Source organism: Echinops telfairi, unplaced genomic scaffold, assembly GCF_000313985.2.
Source record: "Echinops telfairi isolate 266 unplaced genomic scaffold, ASM31398v2 ScPeMD7_60;HRSCAF=208, whole genome shotgun sequence".
In the NCBI taxonomy this organism is placed as follows: Eukaryota; Metazoa; Chordata; class Mammalia; order Afrosoricida; family Tenrecidae; genus Echinops; species Echinops telfairi.
In genome coordinates this window covers 17,150,246-17,174,166 of record NW_022103958.1, presented here as the reverse complement: position 1 = coordinate 17,174,166, position 23,921 = coordinate 17,150,246, and the positions used below count along the sequence as shown (strand labels likewise).

The window sequence follows — 23,921 nt, the reverse complement described above, 5'->3', positions numbered from 1 at the left end:
CATCACTTCCCTAGGCTTACTCCCAAAGCAAGTTGGCAAAGCCAGCACTTGACTTGGGACCCCCTGACTTAAGTCTGGGGCTTCTAACTACTACACACACTCTACCTCGGAAGAGTCTTCCCTCGACTTCAAGAATATGCCCCAGGCAGCTAACAAAATTCAAAGAGAGATTCGTGGGTAAACCTGAGTGATACTATCTGTTACTGGTCACTTGCCATCTACAGAGTGACATGCCGAAGGCAAACATTCTCATCACAGCCTCGCAGCAGTTTCACCCTCCACCTTTCATCACACGAACACCCGAGGCTTCAGAGAGGCTGCACCTTCCCTTTGGTGAACTCAGCCAGCCGAGTGGCAGAATCAAGATTTCGGCTCTCATACCTGAGTCACGAACTCTCCCCAAACTTGAGCCAAACGAGACTGAGTTGGAAGCTCTCCACACATTTGTCTAAGTTCTTTCAGCTCAGTTTCAGCAGAGCCCAGTCTGACTGGCCTTGGTGTGCCCCATGTACAGTGTTGGAAGGGAACAGCGGCCAGCATGTGAGGCTCTTGCAAACTTCAGGGTCAGGCCAAGTGCTCTGTTGCCCACCAGCCCCATGGGTCTAGCCCCTGGGTGGGCAAATGTGGTTCTCAAGCCAAATGCAGCTTTCTTGGAATCACTTTTTTTGAAAAAAAAAGAAAAGAAAAGTGAAAGGATAGTAATTCAGATCATGGTGATTTCCTTTGTTTATAAAAATATATTTATGGCTCTTGAATAATTTTAAAATTTTGGTGAGGGACAGGATGGGTTCTTACGTCTCAAAAGCTTGTGACCCCTACTCTAGCCCCTAGGTGGTCATGGGAAGTGGTCAGGCCGGCACTCATCTGGAAGCAAATCAACCCTTAGACAAGAATCTGGAGGCAGGTGTGAGTGACGGGTCTTCCAAGTGAGGGAGACACAGAGGTGGTGCAAGTCCACAGTCCATGTGGGACATTGTGGGAAGTTCCTGCATCTGCTTGACAGCATGGACTCGAAACTTCCCATTATAAAAGCAAGGGGCAGAAGCTGACCCGTCTCTCCTGCCGCTGTAACTGCTCAGTGTCTTCTTCCTACAAAAGTAGGGTTTAGATCGGCCAAGTCCTGCCAGGGATGTGGGGACCCATCATGTGTAGGGAGCTGCTGCCCACAGAAGGCTTGCAGGAGGTACCTATCTGTATTGTGTCTGTTGGGTAGCAGGCCGCAGCTCCTCGTCTTCAAATAGAGAGCAGCCTTCTGTCTCAAAAATCATCAGTCTTAGACACTGTTGCCCAAAGGCACAATGTCCTGAGCTATGGGTCATCAGTAGGGGAAGAGCGGAACACAGTTCAGTGCCCTCCATAGGAAGGGGCCCAGGAGAATCTGTGTGCACACTCCCTTGGGTAATCCACATAGCACTTTGGAATGCACAAAGATAGCCCTGATCATGCATTTTCTTTCTTTTTATATAAAAAAATAATTATAATTTCCCCCCCTGAAAGTGTATTTGCTTAAACGTCCACTTAAACGTCCTACCAAACACTCTGCTGAGGCCTTCTGGTCTCTGGTCTCACTTACTCCTCCAGCCCGTGTGGTAGGTTCCAAGGCTGAGCCTACTTCTCCAAAGGAAAAGGAGCAGCTTGGAAAGGCTAAGGGACAGCCCCAGGTTGCCACACCCCAGGGAGAAAAACCTGATTTGTTTGACTATACAGGGGGTGTTTTGCCCCTGGGGGTATCTGGGGGTGGTGCTGCTGTCATCCAGTGAGTAGAGACCGGGGACGCTCCCATCATAAAACACTGTCCGGCCCACATGGCAGCTGTGCGTGGCTGAGAAACCTGCTTTTAATTACTGTCTAGGGGAATGGAGAGGAGCACTGGTAGCACAACGATTAAGCACTGGCTGCTAATTCAAAAGGTTGGTGGTTCAAACCCGCCAGTGGCTCCTTGGGAGAAAAGATCTGGTCTCGGAAAGGTTACCGCCGTGGAAATCCTGTAGGAACAGTTAGTTGTACTCTCTCCTATTGGGCTGCTCTGAATTGACTCGATGGCACACAAAAGCATAACTGAGGATCACCCCCAAGCCTGCACCCCCCATGTCTCCACCCCTGAGTTTTCTCCTTGAGCCAGAGATAAAGAGACCCCATGGCCGGTGAGTCAGTTCTGTCTCCTAGTGACTCTATGGGGCCAAGTAGAACAGTCTCACAGAACTGTAACTCTTTACTGGCACAGACAAGCCTCACTGCTGTCGCTTGGAATGGCTGGGGGATTAGAACCAAAGACCTTGTAGTAAGTCGCCCAATGCTTAACCCGGTATGCTACTAGGGCCTTTTGGAGTGGAAGAGAAGGGAGTCTTTTTCTCGGCTTGCTTTAGCCTCACAGAGAGGAATCACTTTCCCTTGGGCTCAGAATTGAAGACATGGCCCTGGAAGAAGTCAGATATCTGGAGGAACGTCCTGACAACTAATATTTAAAGAAGGGAAAGGAAACATGTTTTTATAGCGTGTGGGTGTGCCAGGTGTTGGACTAGACATCTTCAAACTCATTATGGTGTTTATTCTGCAAAACAGCCCTCAGGCTTAGAGGAAGTCAATATTATCCCACCTCTCCCCCTGGCCTTTAGGAAAAAAAAAAATCAGCGAGGAAATTGAGACGTGGAGAAGTGAGCACCCTCAAGGTCACATGGTTCAGAGATGAAGCTTGGATTCTAACCTAACCCAGGCGCCTCTAGTTTTCCAGCCTCTGCCGCACATCCGACACGGTTTTCCTAAGGCAAAGCTCTGCTGCCCATTATCAGGGCACTTACAGAGGCGCATTAAGTTATCCTTCTGTTTGTCCATCAATAGGATCATTCTCATATACCATGACAGAATCAGCGGCTAGGGAAACGGGTGACGAGGCGAACAGCAGCGCGTGCTTCTCCAGCGTGGGGATGAAACCACGTGATTTGAAGCATCCCCGTCACTGGGTGCTAATGACAGCTCTGATCTGAGCGCGTTACTCACTGCCAGGGAGTCCCCGTGGACTCACAGCGACCCTAGAGGGCAGGGTGGCACTGCCCTGTGAGTTCCCCAGACCGCCACTCTCCGCAGGCGGAGAAAGCCCCGTCTTTCTCCAGCTGACTTCCAGCGCATCCACACCGCGCCACCAGGCCACCGCGCCACCAGGAGGTTCAAAAGGAAACTCGCAGAGAGTTAGCCTTGAAGGGACTTTGATGCACGTGAGCTGGGCTTATGGAGAGGGGGTTCGTTGTTCTACCTACCTTCAGGGATATTTTTACGACAAATGAAAGATTTCAGCTGACACACTGCCACCCCTGTCTGTCAGTGTCACCAGGTGTGGCCTGCACCCCTCAGCCCCCCCTTCCCAGTGACGCCGCCGCAGCGCCCGACTCGGTTGGTGAGGAGACGCTGACCTCCTTTCCCCACACGCCTGGGTGAGCTTAAATGACCTCTGACTCACTAAGGGTTAAGCCACATAAACTCTTTTATGAGTAGTAACCATTTAATATGCCCTGTAAAAAAGGGCCCTCGCCATACTGGCTGCTTTCCCTGGGAAAGGGGGTGCCCGCAGGGAACCCAGCTCCAGTTTCAGTTTCAGGCCAGTCTCTGGGCCGGGTGGGGCCGCTGGGACACTGCAGTTCTGGGGTAAGAGTTGCTTTGGAGGCTTCCAGAAGGTCACTGTGAGAAATGATGTCTACTTGGAGCAAAGGCACTTGTAGGCCTTGAACGCACCCCCACCCCCTGCCACCTTTCCCCCAAGGAGAAAAACTGGCCCACGTTGTCCTTAACCTTGTGGGACTCTTTCTAACTGAGCTCTGCTAAGGCCTCTCACTCTACCTACGTGGCCTCGTTGCATTCCTTTGAGTTGGGCTCTTTCTCCGTTGACAGGTGAAAGAAAGGAGGCCCGGCAGAATGGAGGTGTTGAGCTAGAGCAGAAGTGTGAATTGTTCAAAGTTCTGCACAGGACGCAGGGACGTAGGATCCGGTGCCACTTGTCTGCAGCTCCAGACCCCAGGGCCTTTGCCCCATACTGGCCTGCTTGGGCTGCTGCTGGGAGTCCGGGAGCAGTGCGTGAGCCGTCTGTGGGAGAGAATGCATAGCTGGCTGAGAAGGGAGCTCATGGTTGGTGTGGGCAGGTCTTGTTCTTACTGAAATGGTCACTTTGAGACAGCCCTGTTGGGGGGGTCTGCCTGCAAGCCTTGCAGGGCAGCCTTCCCTTGCCCATCCTCCCCAAGCCTGCTGGACCAATCCCTGCATGCCCATGGGCTGGGCACTGAGCTTCAGCCCATTCAGGGTTAAATAGTAACCGCCGCACTGCTTGTGGTTGAGCCAAGGCTGGCGAGGAACAAGCCCTGCCCTGAGCAAACAGAGACTGGGCCATGTCTCCCACTCCCGGCCACCCCCTCTTGAGACTCGGGGGTTTTCTTTTTGCTTGAAGTCCCCAATCCGATCGCAGAGTTTCGGGGCACTTGCTCTAGAAGCTGCCTGGGGGGGAGGCCCACCTCGTGTGAAAAGGAAGAGGAGCTCTGAGGTGGGCTTGTTTCCCTGCTCTGTGAGCGAGACTCAAAGGGGTTCTGGGAGGGACTTTAAAGACCTCTCGCCAGTCACTTTCCTTACATTTCCAGATGGGGAAACTCAACCACAGGGTTCTCTGGTTCAGCTCTCCAGAGAGGCAGTCACTCTCCTCAGCATAACCCACGTACCATGTGAACATCGCCTACTTGGTGCCAAGTGCTTGATGTACAGACTCATTTAATGCCCAACCGATGTGCCCGGTAGGTTTGACTACCTGTACTTTGCCTGTGATGAAATGGGGGTTCAGAGAGCCCAAGGAACTTGTCTGAGGGAGCACTGATCTTACCTGGTCAGTGGCGAGCATGGAATCAAACCAGTTCTTTCTGACGTTGAAGCTCTTGCATGCAACACCAGAGAACGGCCTGGACTCTCTGTCCACCCCCTGTGGTCGTTTCCCTGTTATGGGGCCCACCGTTTCACCCTCCCTTTCCTTCTCCATGTCCTTCTTTGGCTGGTCATAGGCCCAATTATTTACCAGGGATGATGGTGATGATGCAAATAATGGTCATACATGTTTCTGCCCGGCCCAGTTCAACTCTTAATCACTGCAGTGCCCACATCAGTGGCTAGCCCATTATCGCGCTGGTACCTATGGGTTGACTACATCTGGGTATTTTCTGTGCTTCCCTCAGGTCTCTTCTCCACCTCCAGCCCTCCGCCCATAGCCACAAGCTCTCCACAGAGCCAGAGGTCCAGCAGATACATTAAGGGCAGGGACTTCAAGGGTTGGCCCTGCTTTGCACGGGCAATTTCAATTCGGGGCATATTAGTAACACTCTGAGGATGTGAGGTTTACCTAAACAGGCAGGACGTTCTCGGTGCCCATGGCTCTAAAGCTAGATCCCTCTTCCCACTCCAGCATTTTCTAAAGCGTGCCTTCCAGTGCAGACTCTGGCTGGTGCCCCAGAGCCTCTGGAAGCAGGCCACACTTCCTTTGAAGGATTGAACACATACCTGGGACTTTGCTTGGAAATGGGGAGAGTGCTTGGCACAAGGAAGGGGCTGTCACAAGTGCTGGGTCATGGGAAAGGGTTTTTTCTGTCTGCATTTTCTTTTTCAAAAATGTTTTGTTTTTTGTTGTTGAAATAGGTTTTTTGTTGTTGTTGTTGAAAAGAGGCCAATTTAGCAATTGGATACACGGGCAATTCAGGGAGATCCTTCAAGGGGTGCAAACATCTTCCCCCTCCTTTTCGGATGACCCTCCCACCATGACGCCCATGTCCCAAGCTTCCCATCTAACCTTTCCAGTTGCTGTGGTCAATTTGACCCCAGACTGATAGCGCCAGTTTGAAAGCACCATGCTGAGGGCAGACACGATCGATGATAAGCTGTTTTAAAACATCTAGATAGGCTTGTGGGGAGAAAGGCTCTTTTGGGGTCCTGTTCTTCAAACAAACTCCCTTGGCTTGAGCAAGTGGGCTTTGGGTCCCTTTCGAAGCTTGCTGTGTTCTCTTGTTCTGTCAATGGAGCGGGAAAGGTAGTCATAGCTTTGACCGTGAATGAAGGAAAGCAGCAGTGTCTTATGACACCCAGTCGATGCTTCTTATCCCCAGAGCTGAGGACTGCAAGCGCCTATCTGGACTGTGGTCTAGGCTCCCAGATCACCAGCCCGGCACGTAGAAGATCCCGCATGGACAGGACTCTGTGCAGGGCAGGGCTGCTCGGCTGGGTTGGATCGAGTGAATGACTGGTTTCAGATTAGGGCCCCGGCATGAGCGCCAGTCCGGCATCTCTCCTGGCTCGGGTTTGCATTGGTTTGAATTCCACTGTACACAGCGCCTCTTTGGCATTTTCACTTTTGTAAAACACCTGGGTGCTGGCCAGCCTCGCCCAGCGAGCAGGGACTGCGTTCTCCTCCCACTTCATTCCTGATCAGAGATTGTTCATTTGTGAATGGGTGGCTGTAAGAACTTGCTTCTTACCTGTGAAAATCGAACCCGGAACTCTTGAGTTTCCAACGAGCTTGGCTTTTACTGAAAAGACTAGGGCCATGTGTTTTGGAGGCCTGGGGGGAAGGACACGTTCTTTTTGTTTCTTGAGTCTTTCTTCCTATAGTAACTTTCTGACCTGCCTTCTCACATGGTATGTGTCTAAGAGGCACCAACTGACAGGGCTCTTTGATCCCCTGACAGATCATGATTCTGGAAGGAAGTGGTGTAATGAATCTCAACCCCAGCAACAACCTCCTCCATCAGCAATCTGCCTGGACAGACAGCTACTCCACGTGCAATGGTAAGAGGCCCAGGATACCAGGCCATCCCCCCGAGGAGCCTCCTCGTACTTGAAGGAGGCTTCCCTTCCCAACGTCATGTTAGGAAAACACAGGTTTTATTTCATGGGCAGTGTGGGGACTGGGGGGACATGGAGAAAATTCTAGAAGCTGATGCTCCCTGTAGGCTTCCCCATCCCTGGGCTCCAAAGAGCAGCTTATTTAATGTTTCAGACTCTCTCTTCTCCATCCTCAAGGTGTTGGGTTGGCAGCCTAGCAGAGAAGGTAGTAAAAGAGATGCCCAAAGGGCAGGCTACCTGTTGTAGCTTTTCAGAGTGTTTAGCTGGGATACCAATATAAGAAAGGAGAGGGGTGTGTGTGTGTTTGTGTACATGTGAGCACATGTATGTGAGCACACACAGCATAGAGCTGGAGGAGGAGGAGGAGGAGGGAATGGCAGCTTAATCTTTCTGTTTAATCTTCTGGTGACTTACTTCCCTATGTGAAGACAGGAGGAGATTTGTCAGGCTACCAGGAGCTCTGCTTTAATCTAGAACATTCTGATGGGAGGAGTGGGTAGATATCATCTTGAACTTCATGGTAGGGCTTAGAGAGGATTTAGAGATTGAACCTGCGGCTTATCATTGAAGCAGAATTGAAGATAGTTATTGCTAAATCAAGGGCCCCAAATCCCAAAGAAGTTAATCATAAAAGCAGTCAAGTCAGGCAGACAGCTAGCTGTGAATCAGAGGCCAGAGAAGTTCTGGACCTTAGTACACCCAGACCTGCTGCTGATCCTGAAGCAAGAGAGCGCTGTTCTTGTTTCCCTCAAACCAAACCAAAATCACTGCCGTCGAGTCACCTCAGAGTGACCCTGGACAACAGAGTAGAACTGCCCCCGTGGGTTTCTGAGACTTTCAGTCTTTATGGAATTAGAAAGCCTCATCTTTCTCCTGAGTCTTGGCTGGTGGGTTCGAACCCTGGCCTGATGGTTATCAGCTGAATGTATAGCCCAGGATGCCCCCAGAGCTCCCTCATGTTTCCCTGGACAAGTGGAAATGGCTTGTCGGTGAGCAGAGTCTGAGGAGCAGGAGGGAGAGGAACATGGTTGTTGCTGTGCAGTCAGTTCTGGCTCATAGAAATTCCCTAGGACAGAGTTGAGCTGCCCCCCGGGGGGGAGGGGTGTGTGTTCCAAGACTGTAATCTTCATGGAAAGAAATGGCCACATCTTTCTCCCACAGATTGGCAGATGTATTTGAGTCACCGACCTGTAGAGTAACAACCCAGTGTCCCATCACTGCCCCACCAGGCTGAGCATACCGTGCCATGGGAGGGTCGATTCTCCAGTGCACAGCAGATGCATGTGGAACTCTCTCCCTTCTCATGGGGAAGCCCAGCCACGTGCTTGAAATAGCTGAGCTTCCTGTCACCATCCCTCTTCCACCAGACCGCTGTCCTTTCTGAGCAGTGACGTTTCTGCCCCAGACCACCCTGTGGGCGCACAGAAAGATGGTTCCCAATAGAACAAGAAAGTTCTCTAGACCGGAAACTTTTTGGCATCCCAGGCCTCTGGACCCTAGATAAAGGCAACATCATCCCTTCTGTTTGTTTTGGAGAAAGCTGGAGTAGACTTTAGGAGCCCCCTCCCCCCCCAATCACAAATCCTGGTCACAATTGACGAGGAAGGGCAGATAAATTGAATAAAAAAAGAATAGCTGAACTCATCAGATTTTCACTCTTTCTCCGGAAACTTTAGGAATTTGATGATAGGTCTCCTGGCTCAGGCAGCCTTCCCAGTAGACAAAATTCTCTGGGTCTTCTATTTCTGCTAGGATGCTGTACCAACAACGATCCTTTCATTAGATCAGACTACACTTGAAGAAGAACATATGTCAGGTCTGTTGTTGCCTTTGATGTGCAAATCCAGCACTGCACAGTTGCACAACCACAGAGACATTATCGTGAAGAATAGATTGAAGATATGGAGAACCACAACAATATGCCGCATCCCGGGACAGCTCTGCGTAAGACACGAAGGAAAGGAAGGACAGCACAAACATCCAGGCTAAGCTTTGCTGTGTGTACATTTGGAAACGCTACTTGACAGCAAAGATATTGGGCTGGATTTTTCCATTCCCTGTCCCCACCTGCCATAGTGGCTTCCCCTTTTAGGGCCCAAGGTGAGGGGTTAGGGCCCCTTCTGCTTAGCAAAGAGATATGAGGAACGAAACATTCATGGTGAGCAGCAGTATTGGCAGTGATTGTCTCCCCTGTGATTTCAATGAACTTGACGCCCAGTTTCTCGTTCTTTTGAATTTGGAAGTAGTGCGTGGGTTCTGAGGGAGGCGAGCAGGAGTGTGCTTGCAAGTCTGCCTCCCATGGCCTCTCCTCTGGGGGGTCTTCTGAGCAGACCATGAGCACCACAGGTGTCACACCTTTCTGAGCTGGCTGGCACCTTGCCACTCTGAGAGTGCCACATACCAGTAGCGTTGGCATCACCTGGGAGCCTACTAGAAGTCCCTCGCCAGGTTCCCTGAACCAGAATTTTCATTTTAGTAATAGTCCCTTGTGATTTAGATCACATTCAAGTTTGAAGCGTGCTGATCTTAGCATGACCTTGAAGAAAAAAGGGTAGCAATGGTTTCCTGGCCCCTGCACTACTTTTGTGGTCCATTCTTGAGTTTGTGGAATATCTATGTGCAAGTGTAATGGCGTCCCTGTGCTTCCGCCTGGTGGGGTACCTGTGTCTTTCCCTAGCCCCTATCTCGCACCTTTCCCAGGGGAGAGCGCCTCCCCTTGGTTTCTACTTTCAAGAGTTCTGTCAACTCTGTCAAGTGGCCGTAGAGGCTTCCCCCAAGATTTGGGCCAGCTATTCATGTGCTGTGTGAAGTGGACATGAGGGAGTTACATGCATAGATTGTAGCACGTGCTGGCTGGGCTCAGCCATGCATGCTGGCTTGGATGGACTTCACATCTCCACTGGCATTTGAATGAGCTATCTTGGGAATGCATCTCACAACTTTTTTGGGGGGGTTATTTCTTCATCAGCAGGGAATTCTGTTGGATAGATACATAGCGAGCACTCACGTAGCAAAAACCCAGAGGCAGGTCTCAGAGGAGGATGAGACATAAGGTGGAGTCCAGGACCTTGACTTTGAGCATATAACCTACGAGGTCAAATAAGACAGTGCAGAGAGGCTTATCCCACCACCTCCTGATGTGAATAGCCCACTCACACTCACTCACAGCCTTCAATAGCAAACCTACAGGGCAAGGCAGAACTGCCCCCCGAGGGTTTCGGAGTCGACAACTCTTCATGGGAATAGACAGCCTTATCTTTCTTCGGCAGAGTGACTGGTGGGTTTGAACTGCTGACCTTGCAGGTAGTAAGTAACCTGCTACAGAAGGGCAGACCGTGAGTAAAGCCACTAGGAGAAATAACAAGAGATCCAGAAGTGTGTGAGCCCTTGAAGTCAAGTCTGCAGAATCAGCGGTGGCTTTGTGCGGTGGTTGGAATTTGAAGATGCAGCAATAGGTAGAATATAAACTGGGTTGAAGGAACTGAATAGAAAGAGGGCAAAAGCCATAGGGCACGTGGATAGATTGTAGCAACTGCCAGGAGGAGTTGGTGAAAAGCCTCAAAGCCTGGCTGGGTCATGTTGTGCCCAATGCCAGTGAACAGTGGGGCAGGGACTGAAGGTATCTGGGTAGAACAGTGACATCATAGTAGCTCTAATAACCAGGGTGGGACAGCGGGGGTGGGGAGTGGGCACTGGGATCGCAGCACACTTAGCAGGTGACGAAGCTGAACCATTGTGGTAAGAAGCCAAAGGACTGCGGCGAAAAGCACCTTCACCTCAGGCCTTACCTTTGATCAAAACGGATTTGAGTCTTAGGTATGTGTATGTGTGTGTATGAGACAGGAAAGAACAGTAGGAAAGGGAGAGAGGAAGGAGGAGGCAGAGAAAGAGCTATTTGGCTGTGGATAACAAGCAAATGACCTCCCGGCGCTGGAGGATCGCTATGAATCAGGATCGACGGGATGGCAGGTGGCAGTGAGATTTGGTTTTGTTTTACATTTTAGTCACAACAATACTGTAGCTGCTATGGTGCAAATTTTGCACGTGGGGAGAAGGCTTTCAGAGAATTTGAAGTTGTACGTCCCCCTCATGAAGCACCTGGTGCTGGTGGTCATGGTGGGTGCAGTCAGTTGACTGTCTCATCGAGACCCCACGTGGCAGAGCACAGCTTTCCCATAGGAGTTTCTGAGCTGTAATCTTTATGGGAACAGATCACCAGGTCTTTTGCCCATGGTGTCAACAAGTGAGTTTAAACTGCCAACCTTTGCAGTTAGCAACTGAACACTTAACCACTGTGCCACCAGGGCTCCTAACCAGTCGCCTGGGGGACAGTAGTAACATGCTAGGGGCGGGGCATGAAGGTGCGTGGGGGCTAACTGATTGGCTTCCACAATTCAATGAGCCTCTCCCAGAGCCTGTCTTCTGCTCCCCAACCCCTTCATAGATAGATGCTCGCAGATGCACATGTCCTAGGACGTCCAAGGTCAACAGTGCATCACCGTGTCTGACATGATTCCCCAGGCACAACCACAGTCACTCAAGGGCTGACCTTTCTCTCTTTTGCAGTTTCCAGCGGGTTCTTTGGAGGCCAATGGCATGAAATCCACCCTCAGTACTGGACCAAGTACCAGGTGTGGGAGTGGCTCCAGCACTTTCTGGACACCAACCAACTGGACGCCAGTTGCATCCCTTTCCAAGAGTTCGACATCAATGGCGAGCACCTCTGTAGCATGAATTTGCAGGAATTCACCCGGGCGGCTGGGACGGCGGGCCAGCTCCTCTACAGTAACTTGCAGCATCTCAAGTGGAATGGTGACTATCACTCTCCCTGCCTGTCGAGAGCCAGCTGGGACTCCACGGCCAGCAGGGTTCCTGGTCTCACCTTCCCAGTTCTCTTTCTCAAGGCAGGGACGTAGAGGGAGGTGCAAGAACAGGAGCGAAGCCTATGGGTGTGAGGTGTGTCTGATCCTTTACAAACACCTGTGTGTTGCTACATGGACCCCACCCCTTACAGTGATGGGAATGTTCAAGGAGACAGGGACCAGCTAGACATTTACAGAAGACTTACTTGCCTGCCAGGAAACCTTATTTTTCTTTCCTTGCATGATGGTTTGGTCTTTTCGTTTCTAATGCATTATGCATTCAAGTGTTGAAAAAGAATGTCCTCATGAAGCTGATCCACATTGCTGTGTGTACTACCAAGTCGATTCTGATGCAGGGCAGCCCGGGAGGACCGGGGAGAATTGCCTTATCGGGTTTCCTGGGATGTTATTTTTAGGGAATCAGATGGCCAGATCCTTCCCCACACAGGAACTGCAGGGTAGGTTTGAACTGCCAACCTCTTGGTTAGCAGTTTTGCGCAAATTCCTTGTGCCACCATGGAGGGACCTGTGGATGGGCACTAAGGGTTCGGAGCAGTAGGCAGCGCCAGATGGAGGTGGGAGAGAAGGCGTACAGGGCTGCAGCAGCCTCTCAAACAGGTGTGCAACGCCAAACAAGGGTTGGGCGCTTATGTGGACTCATGTAAGATATTTCCGCAGTACTTTATGGAATCGGGACTCCTTAACGCCCCCCCCCCCCAAATGTTTCTCTCCAAACTTCAAACAGCACGTGGGCAGGCCCCGTGAGTGTGTCCTCAAACACACACACACACACACACACACACACACACACACACACACTCCATACAGACCTGGAAGTCCCTGCAAGAGAGACAGCCCATCTTGAACAACAACTTTGACCGTTTCCCCTGATAATGGCTGTGAAAAATTAGCTTCTCGAAGAGTTATGGGCATCTTGTGATGTGGGGGGATGGGGAGCTGGCAAAGACACACACATGCGTATTGGCAGAACCTGGCCTTGGGCAGCTAGCTGGTGTTGGGCAGCACAGTCTCCAGCGCTGGGAACAGGCCTCCACACTGACAGGTGCCTTCGACACCGAGAACTGCCATCTGCCTGTGGAGCCTGGAGCTCTGGTGGCCATTGGCGATGACCTCATCCAGCTCCCTGACACTCCTTTCTTCCCACCCACCCCACGGCGGTGGTTGCTCACATTTTTGTTTTTTTACTAGACCCAAACCAAACAAGGCTCTATAAATAACCCCCAGGACTCTTCAGAAAGAGTAGACTTACACTTGAAGAATTAAAAACATTTACCTCCACACCTCCAATTAAAGGCACTCCTTTAAAACATTGCCCTGATTGAAACCTAAGGCAGGCAGGTCAAGGACGCGCTGCGGCCACCCTTGACCTTTGTGACTAGCTTGACCTCACTGCTTGTCACTGTAGCCTTGGGATGCTTTGAATAGCCAGCCAGACTCCTCGCCTGCCTCCCCACCCTGGTTTTGTTGCTTGACGTTTGGTAGAGACTTTATATCCATGTACATTCATTGTTTACTTATCCTGGTCATGAAGTGAATGGATTTTGCTTAGAAGCAAAAGAACTACTATTGTACCCATTTTACAGATGTAGAAACAGGGTCAGGATAGCTAGAGGGCTGACCTTTTCCCCTGAGATACTTGCAATCTGCCTGGGGAGAAAAAGCATTATATCTATTTGTGTGTGTGTGTGTGTGTGTGTGTGTAGACAAGCTTTGATACGTGATAGAACTAGAGAGGGATTGTAAGCAAACACTGCTGAGGGCAGAACAAAGGGAAGAATCATGATATTTATCAAGATATACTTCATAGATTGAATCTAATTAAGATTTTTTTTGAAAAAACAAACAGTTGCTGTTATGTTGTCGTGGTGACCCGTGTGAGTCAGACTAGAACTGGGCTCTGTGGAGTTTTCAGTGGCTGATTTCTTGGCAGTAGATCACATGGCCTTTCTTCCAAGAAGTTTCTGGATGGGCTCAAACTCCCAACCTTGCTGTTAGCAGCCATGCCTGTGAAACATATATACATCACCCAAGGGATTCACGAGTCAAGATGGGCTTGGTTAAATTGAAAATCCAAGAAGAAGCGAACTAGTTCCATGAAAATCGTTCCTTCGATCTTTTCATTTGCTCTGTGTCAGATTTTAGGGTTACAAAGGAACTTTGAGGTCACCTCGAGGCGTCAGTTTAATCCCCGAAGTTTAGAGATGAGGAAACCAAGATCTGGAGCGGTAAAAGGCCTCACAGCTGATAGTGGACAAACTGGGCTCCTGTCTTCCGGAGTTCTCTTCTGCCATACTGGATGCCTGTCTATGCAATTCCCAACCATTCCATTGACGTGGATTTCCAAACAGCTGCTCTTCGGGGGTTAGGAGGCTCAACTCGAGTTAGCACAGGCTGAGAAGGAAGCCCTGGCCCACACGCAAACAGGCAGGGAGACTTGTGGAAGCTCTTCAAAGAGGCCAACTCTGACATGGTGTCAGGATCAAACTTTGGCTCCATCTGGACCCTACTGACTTTCCCAATCTGTCCCTCACAGGCCAGTGCAGCAGTGACCTGTTCCAGTCCACACACAATGTCATTGTAAAGACCGAACAAACCGGTGAGTACTAGTAGCAGACCAGGGAAGCCATCTTGGCTAAGAAAATTCCCAGAAAGAATAACCCAGAAGGGGCAAGAGTGAGTGCATGGGGGAGAGTGGGAGCCAGTATTTTGGTGGGGAACCAACGAGACTTCTTCCCTGGTGTTCTCCACTGGGCCATCCCACCAGGAGCCTTCTCCCTTGACCTCGGGGCTGCTGACTGCCAGCCAGCTCTTTCTGATTTATGGGCTGAGGGTGAGCAGCCATCCTGCCCACTCTTCTCTGCCTCCCACTACTGATCAGGCAACAAACATGCAGCTCCCCAGCGAGGAAGCATCCAATGAGGGTCGGTCTTCTTCCTGCCAAGAGTGAGGCGATTGGACTTGGCAGAGGAGGAAGATAAGAAGCTCCCTCTTCTCCTTCACCTCCCACATGGAGGAGGATGCTGACCTTGGAGCTGATGTCACTTTGGGAACCTTTGGGAGTTCCCGTAGGGACATCCAAAGGCAGTTGTGGAACCCAACTCGTAGGGCACTTGGATAAGAAAGTTCATATTCTGCACCGCATTTCCGAGTAAGAGTCTGGAGTTCCATAGTGTCTGCATTTCATGTTCTCTTTTCCCTTCCAAGTCGCCCCTCTCTGCCCTGTGCCATCTCTCTCCCATGAGAGGTCCTCTCTCAGTTGAACTTGGAGAAGCCCTCTCTCAGTTGAACTTGGAGAGGCAATAATGGCCTCCAGGGGAGGATTGCCGCACTGGGCCTTGCGCCACTCGGAGTTCCTTGCATGTTGGCCTTTTATCCATGACCTCTCAGTCACCAGCCAGAACAAACTCGATGGCTGTGTTCCTGAAGATTTGCCATGGCTCTTGGGTCCTTTTGTTAGGTCCACATCCCTAAGACTGAGGTCCCAATGGGGTCGAGATTGGCAGAGGTCTCCCCAAGGGTGGCAGGCCAGTCTCCAAGGAGAGATTGGACCCAGGTGATTTGTGAGTCACTTGTACAGGGGTTTACTCTCTTTTATAAGGGGGCTGACCTGACCGGCCATTAGTCAAGAAAAAAACAGTAGCTGCTAAGCATGGTAATTCACCATTCCGAACCCTTCCCTGCCCCACCAGACACCAGGAGTTGGGCTCCTGGAATGGTCTCTGCTCTTCTAGGAGGCCTGCCTGCCCTAGAGATGGGACACAGGGCTTGGCTGAGAGGACAGGAGGCCTCCCCTGGGTGAGCTGACAGGTCCCCTGCCGGAGGAGCCAGGGATGGTCTTGGAGAGGGCCCAGCTAACTTGATAATCCCTCCTTGACCATCCAGACCTGCTGGTGTTGCCAGTTCAGAAAAACTGAGCTGAAGGGTGGAGGAGGAGGTCCACCCTGGGAGGAGGGGAGAAAGAGGCTCATGGGTGGGGGGCCAACACCCCCATCCTCTTGGGTTCCATTTGTTTTCAGAGACAACAACAGGTGTACGAGGTGACCAAACAAGGAGAGAGGGTGTAACCCCAAGAGACTGGGCTTGGGGTGTCCAAACACGTAGCTATTAGTTAGAATACCAGCTAAATCCCTGTGTCGTAAACAAGAAGACTTAGCCAGTGAGTCAGGGTTTATATCATTCATGCTGTAAAAACAAAATGAAACTCGGCCAGCAGCTTACCTACCTGGGCCCCAAACTCCAGGACCTGGGCAGGAGGGTTGCTGAGGGCAGCCCTGGTCTGTGAAGAGGCAAGAGCAGGAAGCTTCTCCAGGGGATGAGGCGCTGCGCTCATGCCAGCTCAGAGATGCTTGGCCAGCCAGGAAAGGGAGGCTGCTATTGGCGAGCAGCCCAGACGGAGCACTGAGTAGGAGCAGGGATTTATTCAGGGTAGGAGGTGGGGGGTTTCCTCTGAAACCAAAATCTGAAGGGTTCATCAGAGTGGGGCGTGCTGACAGAAGTGGGGGGGCGGCGGTGGAGGACAGAGGGAGAAAGAGAGAGCTAGAGCGAGCTTCTCTCTGAAATGAAGCCATGGTGCCCACTCTTAAAAGTCATTTGAAAAAAAAAAAAGTCATTTGATTTTGTAACACTTTCTCCCCCGCATCCTGCCCCCACCCCCTGCACCAATTTTGCTTTGAGACTTTTACACCACCCCTGACACCGATGGAAGGGACACCGGAGGGAAGGGGTGTCCCTCAGCTTGGGGTTGAGACCCTCTCTCTCGAGTTCAGCGGTGAAGAAGCTGACCGACCAGATCTTATCTGAAACAAACATCTTTCATTCTCCCAAGAAAAATATTAGTGGGGAAAAACAAAAACAAAACAAATCTATGGGTCTTTCGTCGTGAGTTCATTCAAGACTTTTGGTTCTTGGTGTCGAAATACTCTGGGGATTAGAGAGTAGGCTTGGGCACCCTCCTGTCACGTGCAGCCTGAGACAGTTCGCAGGATCCCTAATCATGGGTCTAGGACAGGCTTCCGCTGTGATAAGTGCCCTCCCTGCTCTCAAAACAACACAAGTCTAAAACTCAGGCCAGGGTTACCGAGAAACTCCGTATCTCTGGAAACTGGTGGGCGGGGGGTGGGGGGGCAGAACATGAACCTGGGACAGGAGACCAGAGTCTTTTTGGGGCCCCGCCCCCCCCCCCCACCGGGTTCTCTGAAGAGCAAGCAGCGAAGTAAGGGAAACTGATCCCTGAGCTGCCCTGTTTCCTGTCCTTTTAGACCCGTCGATCATGAACACCTGGAAAGAAGAAAACTATTTATACGACACCAACTATGGGAGCACAGTAGGTAACTAACTCCCCAGCTTTCACGCCCGGCCCCATCCTGCTCCTGGGCGGTCTAGCGAGGAGGAGCCTCTTCATTCCCTTTATCTTCTTGTTGCCACAGATTTGTTGGACAGCAAAACGTTCTGTCGGGCCCAGATCTCCATGACAACCACCAGTCACCTCCCTGTGGGTAAGTTGTCCTGACTGAAGCCCAGCGTGCCCCATGTCAGAGTGAACTAAGGATGGGAGCGAAGGACCAGCCCCTCACACTTCCAGGTGGTTGGAGTCTTTCTCCCAAAAGCCTGGGGAAAGAGTGGGGTTAGCCATTGAGAAGGATTTTGAAGCCCTTCTCGAATGGGTCATGGAACCTGACCAGAGGGACGCCTCCAGCACAGTTGTTTATCTCGAGTGAAGTGAGTCACGCCCCAAGCTTGTTGACTCTTCCTCTCTTTTCAACAAAACCTGGTTCTGAGGAAACTACCTGTTTATACTGTTGGTGTGCTCAGATGATACTATTCAGACGTTGGCATCCTTATGGGGGAGGAGGAGGCTGTGTTTAAGTTTCAACAAACTGCCTTTGGCTTAGGTGAAAGGGTGTCTAAGAGTCGAATTTCAGGGTAAACGATGTGGTGAGGCTCTCTGGGTGGAGGGGTAGCAATTAGAAGTTTCTAGAATCCTCCCAAAGCACATGAATCTGCCACTTTTCAAGTCTGACCCTCAGGGCTCCTCAGGGCTCTCCCTTCGGTCAGAATACCTACAAGCCGTGAACTATGTTCACTTTAGTTGCATCTAATCTTCACCATTTTGTGAAGATTGGATTCAACGGGAGGCTCTGCAGTCTGTCAATCACGGCTGCACCAAGCCAAGGGAAAGCCTGCCGGAGGTGTGGAAGGAAGCCTTGCCGAGAAGTCCCCTTCCCCAGTGGTGCCCTGTGCGACTGAGTTCATCGAGGGTTTCCTGCTGTCCTTCCCCCTGGGGGCTAACTTCTGGGTCTGCTGGACATCCGAGGCGTGTTGCTCTCTCCTCTTGGAACTGGCTTCAGAGCAGATTCAAATGAGTCTTGGTGAAAGAAAGCATGAAGTGAAACAACACCCCCTCCGGACCATGCCACCCTTAACAATCGTCATGGTTGAGCCCATGGTGGCAGTCACGGTGTCAATCCATCTCTTTTTGGCTCACCCTCTCTCTCATCAAGCATGATAACCTGGATGAATAGACCGCAAGTGCGTGAGACGATTCTCTTCATCCTTGTTGCTACGGAGCATCCGGGTTACGCTTCTTCCCACAGAGTTTCGTTCACTTTCCTTGAAGTCCATGGCCTACTCTTCGTCAGCACCCTAACTGAAAGGCATCAATTCTTCCTTGCCCTGTCTTACGCCTCGTCCAGCATGCGAAGGAAGGGAATGAAGACCCTGCGGCATGGGTCAGGCCACCCTTCCTCCTCCAGGTGATGCCTTGGCCCTGTAATGCTTTTAAAAAGCTCTTCTGCAGCAGATTTGCTCACCGCAAGACAGCATCTGATTTCTTGACTCCTGTTTCCATGGGATCAAGAAAGGGGAACTTTGACAACTTTGATCACTTCTCCCTTTATCAGAATGTTGCTTATTAATCCAGTTGTGAAGATTTTTTGTGTGTGTCGAGATGTAATCCATTCTGAAAGCCATGGCCTTTGAACTTCATCCATAAATGCTGCAAGTCTCCTGGACCTGAGATTAAGAATGGGTTTCACTACACTCTGCCCCCACCTGCAGCACTATGTGTCAATGTGTCTACTGAAAGGCTCCGCCATGCATTTGCCATTCTGGGGGAACTGGGATCACTTGGGGGAACATTTCTGTGGCCTGGTTGATACCTAGTCACGAGCAAGGGTTCCAGGGCTGAGGAAAGCACCCTCGGCCTTCCTTTTGAACTTCATCAGGTCGAACCTTCCCACGTCCTTTGGTTGAGTGTTGATTCATGGCACAAAATTCCAATTAAGAACAAGGCTCAACCAACACTTCCCCAGTCTCAGTGGTGTGAAACCCCAGAGGGCTCAGCAGGGCTCTGCTGTCCTCAGTGCCGGCCCATCCTTTTCCTTACTCGATCCTGACTAATCTTCCAGAATCTCAGAAGTGACGAGGCTTTAGAAGCTGGGTTCTGCTTTCATAGCTGCAGTTATACCACCATCACCTGAATCCACCTATTCTATATTTGAGTGAAGCACCCATTTTGTTGCGTCGGCTCTATGTGTGGCTCTACGTGTGTCAGAGACCTGCACTCCGTAGTGGGTTTTGATGGCTTACGGTGGATTCTCAGGCTTTTCTCCCACATCCAAGGACTACTCACTATCATGGAGTCTTTCTGACTCCTGGCGACCCTACAGGACAGAGTAGAACTGCTCCTGTGGGTTTCTGAGACTGTGAGTCTTTACAGTGAGTGCCCCAAAGCGCAATCCACTGCACCACACTACCAGGCTCCTACCTGAGGAACAGTGCTCTTACGACGGGCTAAGCGCCATCTTCCCTTACTTCCCTGCCCCTATTCTTGTCTGACCCACGTTGGGGAAAGAGAGATGCAGCTCATGTGCTCTATCAAAGGGGTCACTGAACACATTCATTCAGGGTCCGAGGTTGATAAATCCTTTGGAGAAGGAAGCCCAGTAACAGCCCCCCCCCCCTGCTTTTAGTGGGCTCTTTAATCATAGCCTCATTCACTGGAACTCGAACCATGGAGCCTGTGCTGATTACGGTGACCCAGTAGGACAGGCTAGAGCTGTCCCTGTGGATTTCCAAGACTGCAGATTTCCAGGAGAGCAGAAAGCCTCATCTTTAAGCCCAGCTACACCTGGGCCATTCCTTTCCGAATAGGTTGATCTCTGTTCGAGGGGGCCGGCATCCCCTCCAAAGACCTTTGCCAGGTGCCTGAGTTTTTAGATTTTAAACTCCCGCAAAAGAGAACACACTGCCACCCGGCCGGTGGCAACCCTACAGGACAGGGTCGAACTGCCCCTGTGGGTTTCTGAGCCTGTTAGCTCTTTCTCCCCTCCCCATGAAAGTGAGTGCCGTGAAACACCTTCCTATGTTTTCAAGCAAGCAGCAAGTCGCAGGGCGAGCTGAGGCTGGGCTCGGCTCCCTGTAAACTGATGCCCTCCGTGATAAGAGGCAGGTGGGGAAGCGGGCCCTGTTTTGATTTCTTGTCATCTGCCCATTTCATAAAATGGCCACCGCCACCGGTGTTCCTGATCTGCCCAATCGTCGTCAGCCAGTCACGCCAACTCAGGCCTGATGTGTTTATCCCCTGACTTGTTGAGCCTACAGCGAGGGTGGCACACGGTCTATTATAACACTGAAATTTGTATATCCCGTAAAGAACACACAAGGCTCACAGCTGACTCATATGCAAATACGCCCAATCTTTGCTTCTTGCGAAGCAGCTTGGCTGAAGTCATGCTTTGGCACTCGCATCAGGAGCCGCAGGCTCAAGTCAGCCTTTGCTGCCACGCTGCCCCTGCCCGGAGTGGACCTGGCTCTGCAGTGCTGGGAGCAGATGGGAAAGCCAGGCTGGAAAACTTCCCCCAGAGCAAGCCATTCTTTTATCAGAATGAATCCTTTACCGACGTGGCTCACTTCAAAGATCGTGACTTTGATTTGGGGGTGGGGGTGGTGGGGAGGAAAGGTGTGTGTGTGTGTGTGTGTGTGTGTGTGTGTGTGTGTGTGTGTGTAGGGGGTGGTGGAGGGAAACACCATCATATGAAGTGTGAGGTTTTTAGATCAAATGATTTTGGTGTTTTGTGGTGTCCCAGCTTGCCCCAGCACATCAGAGAGGGGGAGACAAACAGATCTAAACTGGAAGAAATTTGAGTTCCCTTTTGCCTTTGGGGTTTATTCCTTTACAAGAGGATGGTAATATCTTGATTTGAGGATTTTTTTTCTCTCCTCCAACCTGGATCTGTCCTAAGTCTCTCGTTAGTGAGTGCTCAACAGAGTTTCATAGGCTGTCATCTTTGTGGACATAGAGAGCCAGCCCCTTTCTTCTGTGGTACCACTGGGCAGATTGGACCCTCCTACAGTGAACAGTCAAGCAATTTTTTTGCAGGTGGGGGTGTGTGAACAGTCAAGCAACTTTTTTTTGGGGGGGGGTCGGTGAACAGGCAAGCAATTTGGGGTCTTTCCAAAGCTGGAATGGGTCACTCTAGCCGAGATCCACTGGCTGGCAGCTGGCTTGTGTTCAATGTCTCACTGGTCCAAGAGAAAATGCTGTCTTGGTCTTGCCAGCCTGGGCATGTAAAGTGGGTTTCAAGCCTCTGGAATTGCTAATGAAATGTCACGAGTGTACACATGCATGCATTTTACTGGGGAGAATAGTCCAAGGTTTCCCCCTTACTCGCCAAAGTACCTAAACCCCAAGTCATTGGTTCCCGTTCAGCTTAGAACCATTAACTAATAGGGTGGTTAATAGTAAGAAGCCCCTCCTGGTGGTGTCTGGGGCTGCTAACTGCCAGGTCAGTTGTTCAAACCCACAAGTCACTCCACGGGAGAAAGATGAGGCTGTCAGGTCTGAGGAAGATCTCCGATCTTGGAAACCCTACTGTGTTGTACAGGGTCGTTATGGGTCAGAATCATCTCAATGGCAGTGGGGCCGGTGAGTCAAATCTGAGACACACTTGGAGTTTTCCTGAACTCAGCCCTGGCTCTGACATAATGGCCCTGCATCTCTCTGGGATGCCATTTGCACTGAGCTTTGCTTGTGGCCTGCTGGGTAAATGCTGCTCTTTGTCTGCAGAACAACGTGGCCCTGTTAGAGTGATGGATCGCTTGGAAACCGGGGTGGGTGCCAGAGCTGGCGCAATATTGTCACATCCTGATGGGATGTCGCAACCCAACCTCGCTCTGCAGCTGGCAGGGAGGGAGAGTGAGGGCACCTTGCCTTTCCTGTGAATTTGTTCTTGCAGATTTCAGAGTAAACCGAGACAGGTGTGCAGGAGAGAAATTCCTAACCAGGGTGAGAGGCCTCTCTTCTGTGTAGACCATGTAAGAGCCCTGCCCTCCTGCCGGGACACTTGTGAGGAACGTTTGGAGAAACCTGCTGGGAGACCTGAGTCAAGGCCAGTTGGGAGATCAGAATCATCCAATGGTGCCTCCCAGCCCCCAGCCCCCACCCCTCACCAGGCCAAACTTACCAAGGGCTTAGAGAACTAGAGGCTCTAAACTGGGCAAACATGTCTGATTCTGGCAGGAGGAGACTTTTGTGCCATCTACCTATTATGTTCTCAGGTGGCCACTTTCGTTGGAAGTAGCACTGCTGAGTGGTTAAACCTCTAGTTCAGCGGTTCTCAACCTGTGGGTCGAACAGCCCTTTCACAGAGGTTGCCCAAGTCATAACAGTAGCAAAATGACCGTGATCAAGTAGCAACGAAAATAATTTTATGGTTAAGGGTCACCACAACATGAGGAACTGTATGAAAGGATCACGGCATTAGGGAGCCTGAGAACCATTGCTCTAGATCCACAGGACGCAGGAGCATATCCTGGCCTCACCCTCAGGCTGTGTGACTGTAGAAAAGTGATTTGACCCCTCTGCTTCTTGGTTTCTTCTGCTGTGATATTCAGACCACTGCAGTACCTCCCTCATAGGCATGTTGCCCAGGAGTAATGAAGGTTATTCATGTAAAATGCATCCTGCACTGCCTGCTGGCTCTAGGGTGAGTGGGCAAGGCCATTGAGTAGCTTCTAACTGGTAGAGACCCAGTGTGGCAGAGGACAGCTGCCCAGAGTGTCTCCTTGGCTGTCATCTTACGGGAGCATACCCCCAGGTCTTTGATCTGCAGAGCTGTTGCGTGACGTCTGCCAGCCAGCCAACCTTTCCGTCAGCTTGGGAGCACTCAGCCTTTGAGGTGCTCAATGAATAGCAGCTATTCCTCTTAACACGCTAATGACTCAGAAACTGGTTTGAGTAATGGACCATTCTTGAAAACAACCAAACAACAACAACAGCAACAACACCTTTATTATTGTGGTTTGGGCGGAAGTTTAGAGAGCAAATTGGCTTTCCACGGAACCATGCCGGTGCACATTGCTCTGTGAGATGCTGGCAGTCCCCGCCGCCGTATAACAGCACTCTGCTGGCTGCCCCTATCCATCGTCCTCTCCTGTCCCTGCCCCTTCCCAGACCATGTCTGAGAACTTCATGACTGCTCTGGGCCCGCAGCTTCTGCACGCAATTGCAGGGGACCCAGAATGCCCATGAAGGGGGCACGTGGGTCCTGTGAGCAGAACCCCTGCTGTAATGAGCCTGAAGGAGACTTACGTTTTACTGTCACAATCTCTTAACGGATGGACTCATGTTGAGGGACTGTTCTGTACGCAAACTTTTGATTGTGATGTGGGCTTCATCCATATTTTTGATAAGACCTACCAACCAAAGCGCTCCATGCCCACCCCTGCCACCGCCCCCTAGCCCCAAACATCCCTAGATCATCTCATTTTCTCTATGTGAAGTTTTATTTCATAGATCGACCTCTGTCATTTCCTCTTAGGTGACAGTTGCAGGAGCTACCATAATGAGTCATTTGTTAAAACAAATCTGTGTTTCCCTAGTTCACTGTGGCCCTCTGTCCCGGGCTGCGGCCAGTCAATGGTCCCTTTGTCGGGTTGATTAAAATGTAACTTTGCATGCCAAAGAAGGCACTCCTTCAGCTTAAAAGACACATTTCTTTGTTATAAATGTTAATATTTTTGTGTTATGGAAAGAAAAAAATGTTTAAACCCTCTAATAATCCAAATTCTTCCATGGCTTCCCACCTCGTTCACAATAAGGGTTGCAATCCTCCTACACCCCGACCGCCCTCAATACTCTGAATCTCTCCCAATTCTCTGCCTTCAGCTCCGACCTCTCAC

General features: G+C 50.9%; 1 protein-coding gene across 2 annotated transcripts in view; it reads left to right on the top strand.

Moving 5' to 3' along the window:
• The window catches only part of EHF (ETS homologous factor), a 46,691-nt gene that overhangs the window by 15,715 nt on the left and 7,055 nt on the right, over nucleotides 1–23,921 (top strand). The window contains exons 1-6 of one of the 2 annotated variants that reach the window (XM_045291024.1): nucleotides 4,709–4,769; nucleotides 6,702–6,801; nucleotides 11,425–11,670; nucleotides 14,275–14,337; nucleotides 17,000–17,068; nucleotides 17,168–17,236. In XM_045291024.1, coding sequence (XP_045146959.1) covers nucleotides 4,761–4,769; nucleotides 6,702–6,801; nucleotides 11,425–11,670; nucleotides 14,275–14,337; nucleotides 17,000–17,068; nucleotides 17,168–17,236 — 556 coding nt within the window. In that variant the 5' untranslated portion in view covers nucleotides 4,709–4,760. Of the gene's footprint in view, nucleotides 1–4,708; nucleotides 4,770–6,701; nucleotides 6,802–11,424; nucleotides 11,671–14,274; nucleotides 14,338–16,999; nucleotides 17,069–17,167; nucleotides 17,237–23,921 lie in introns of those variants that run through there. The other variant, XM_004708287.2, reaches the window with a different exon arrangement.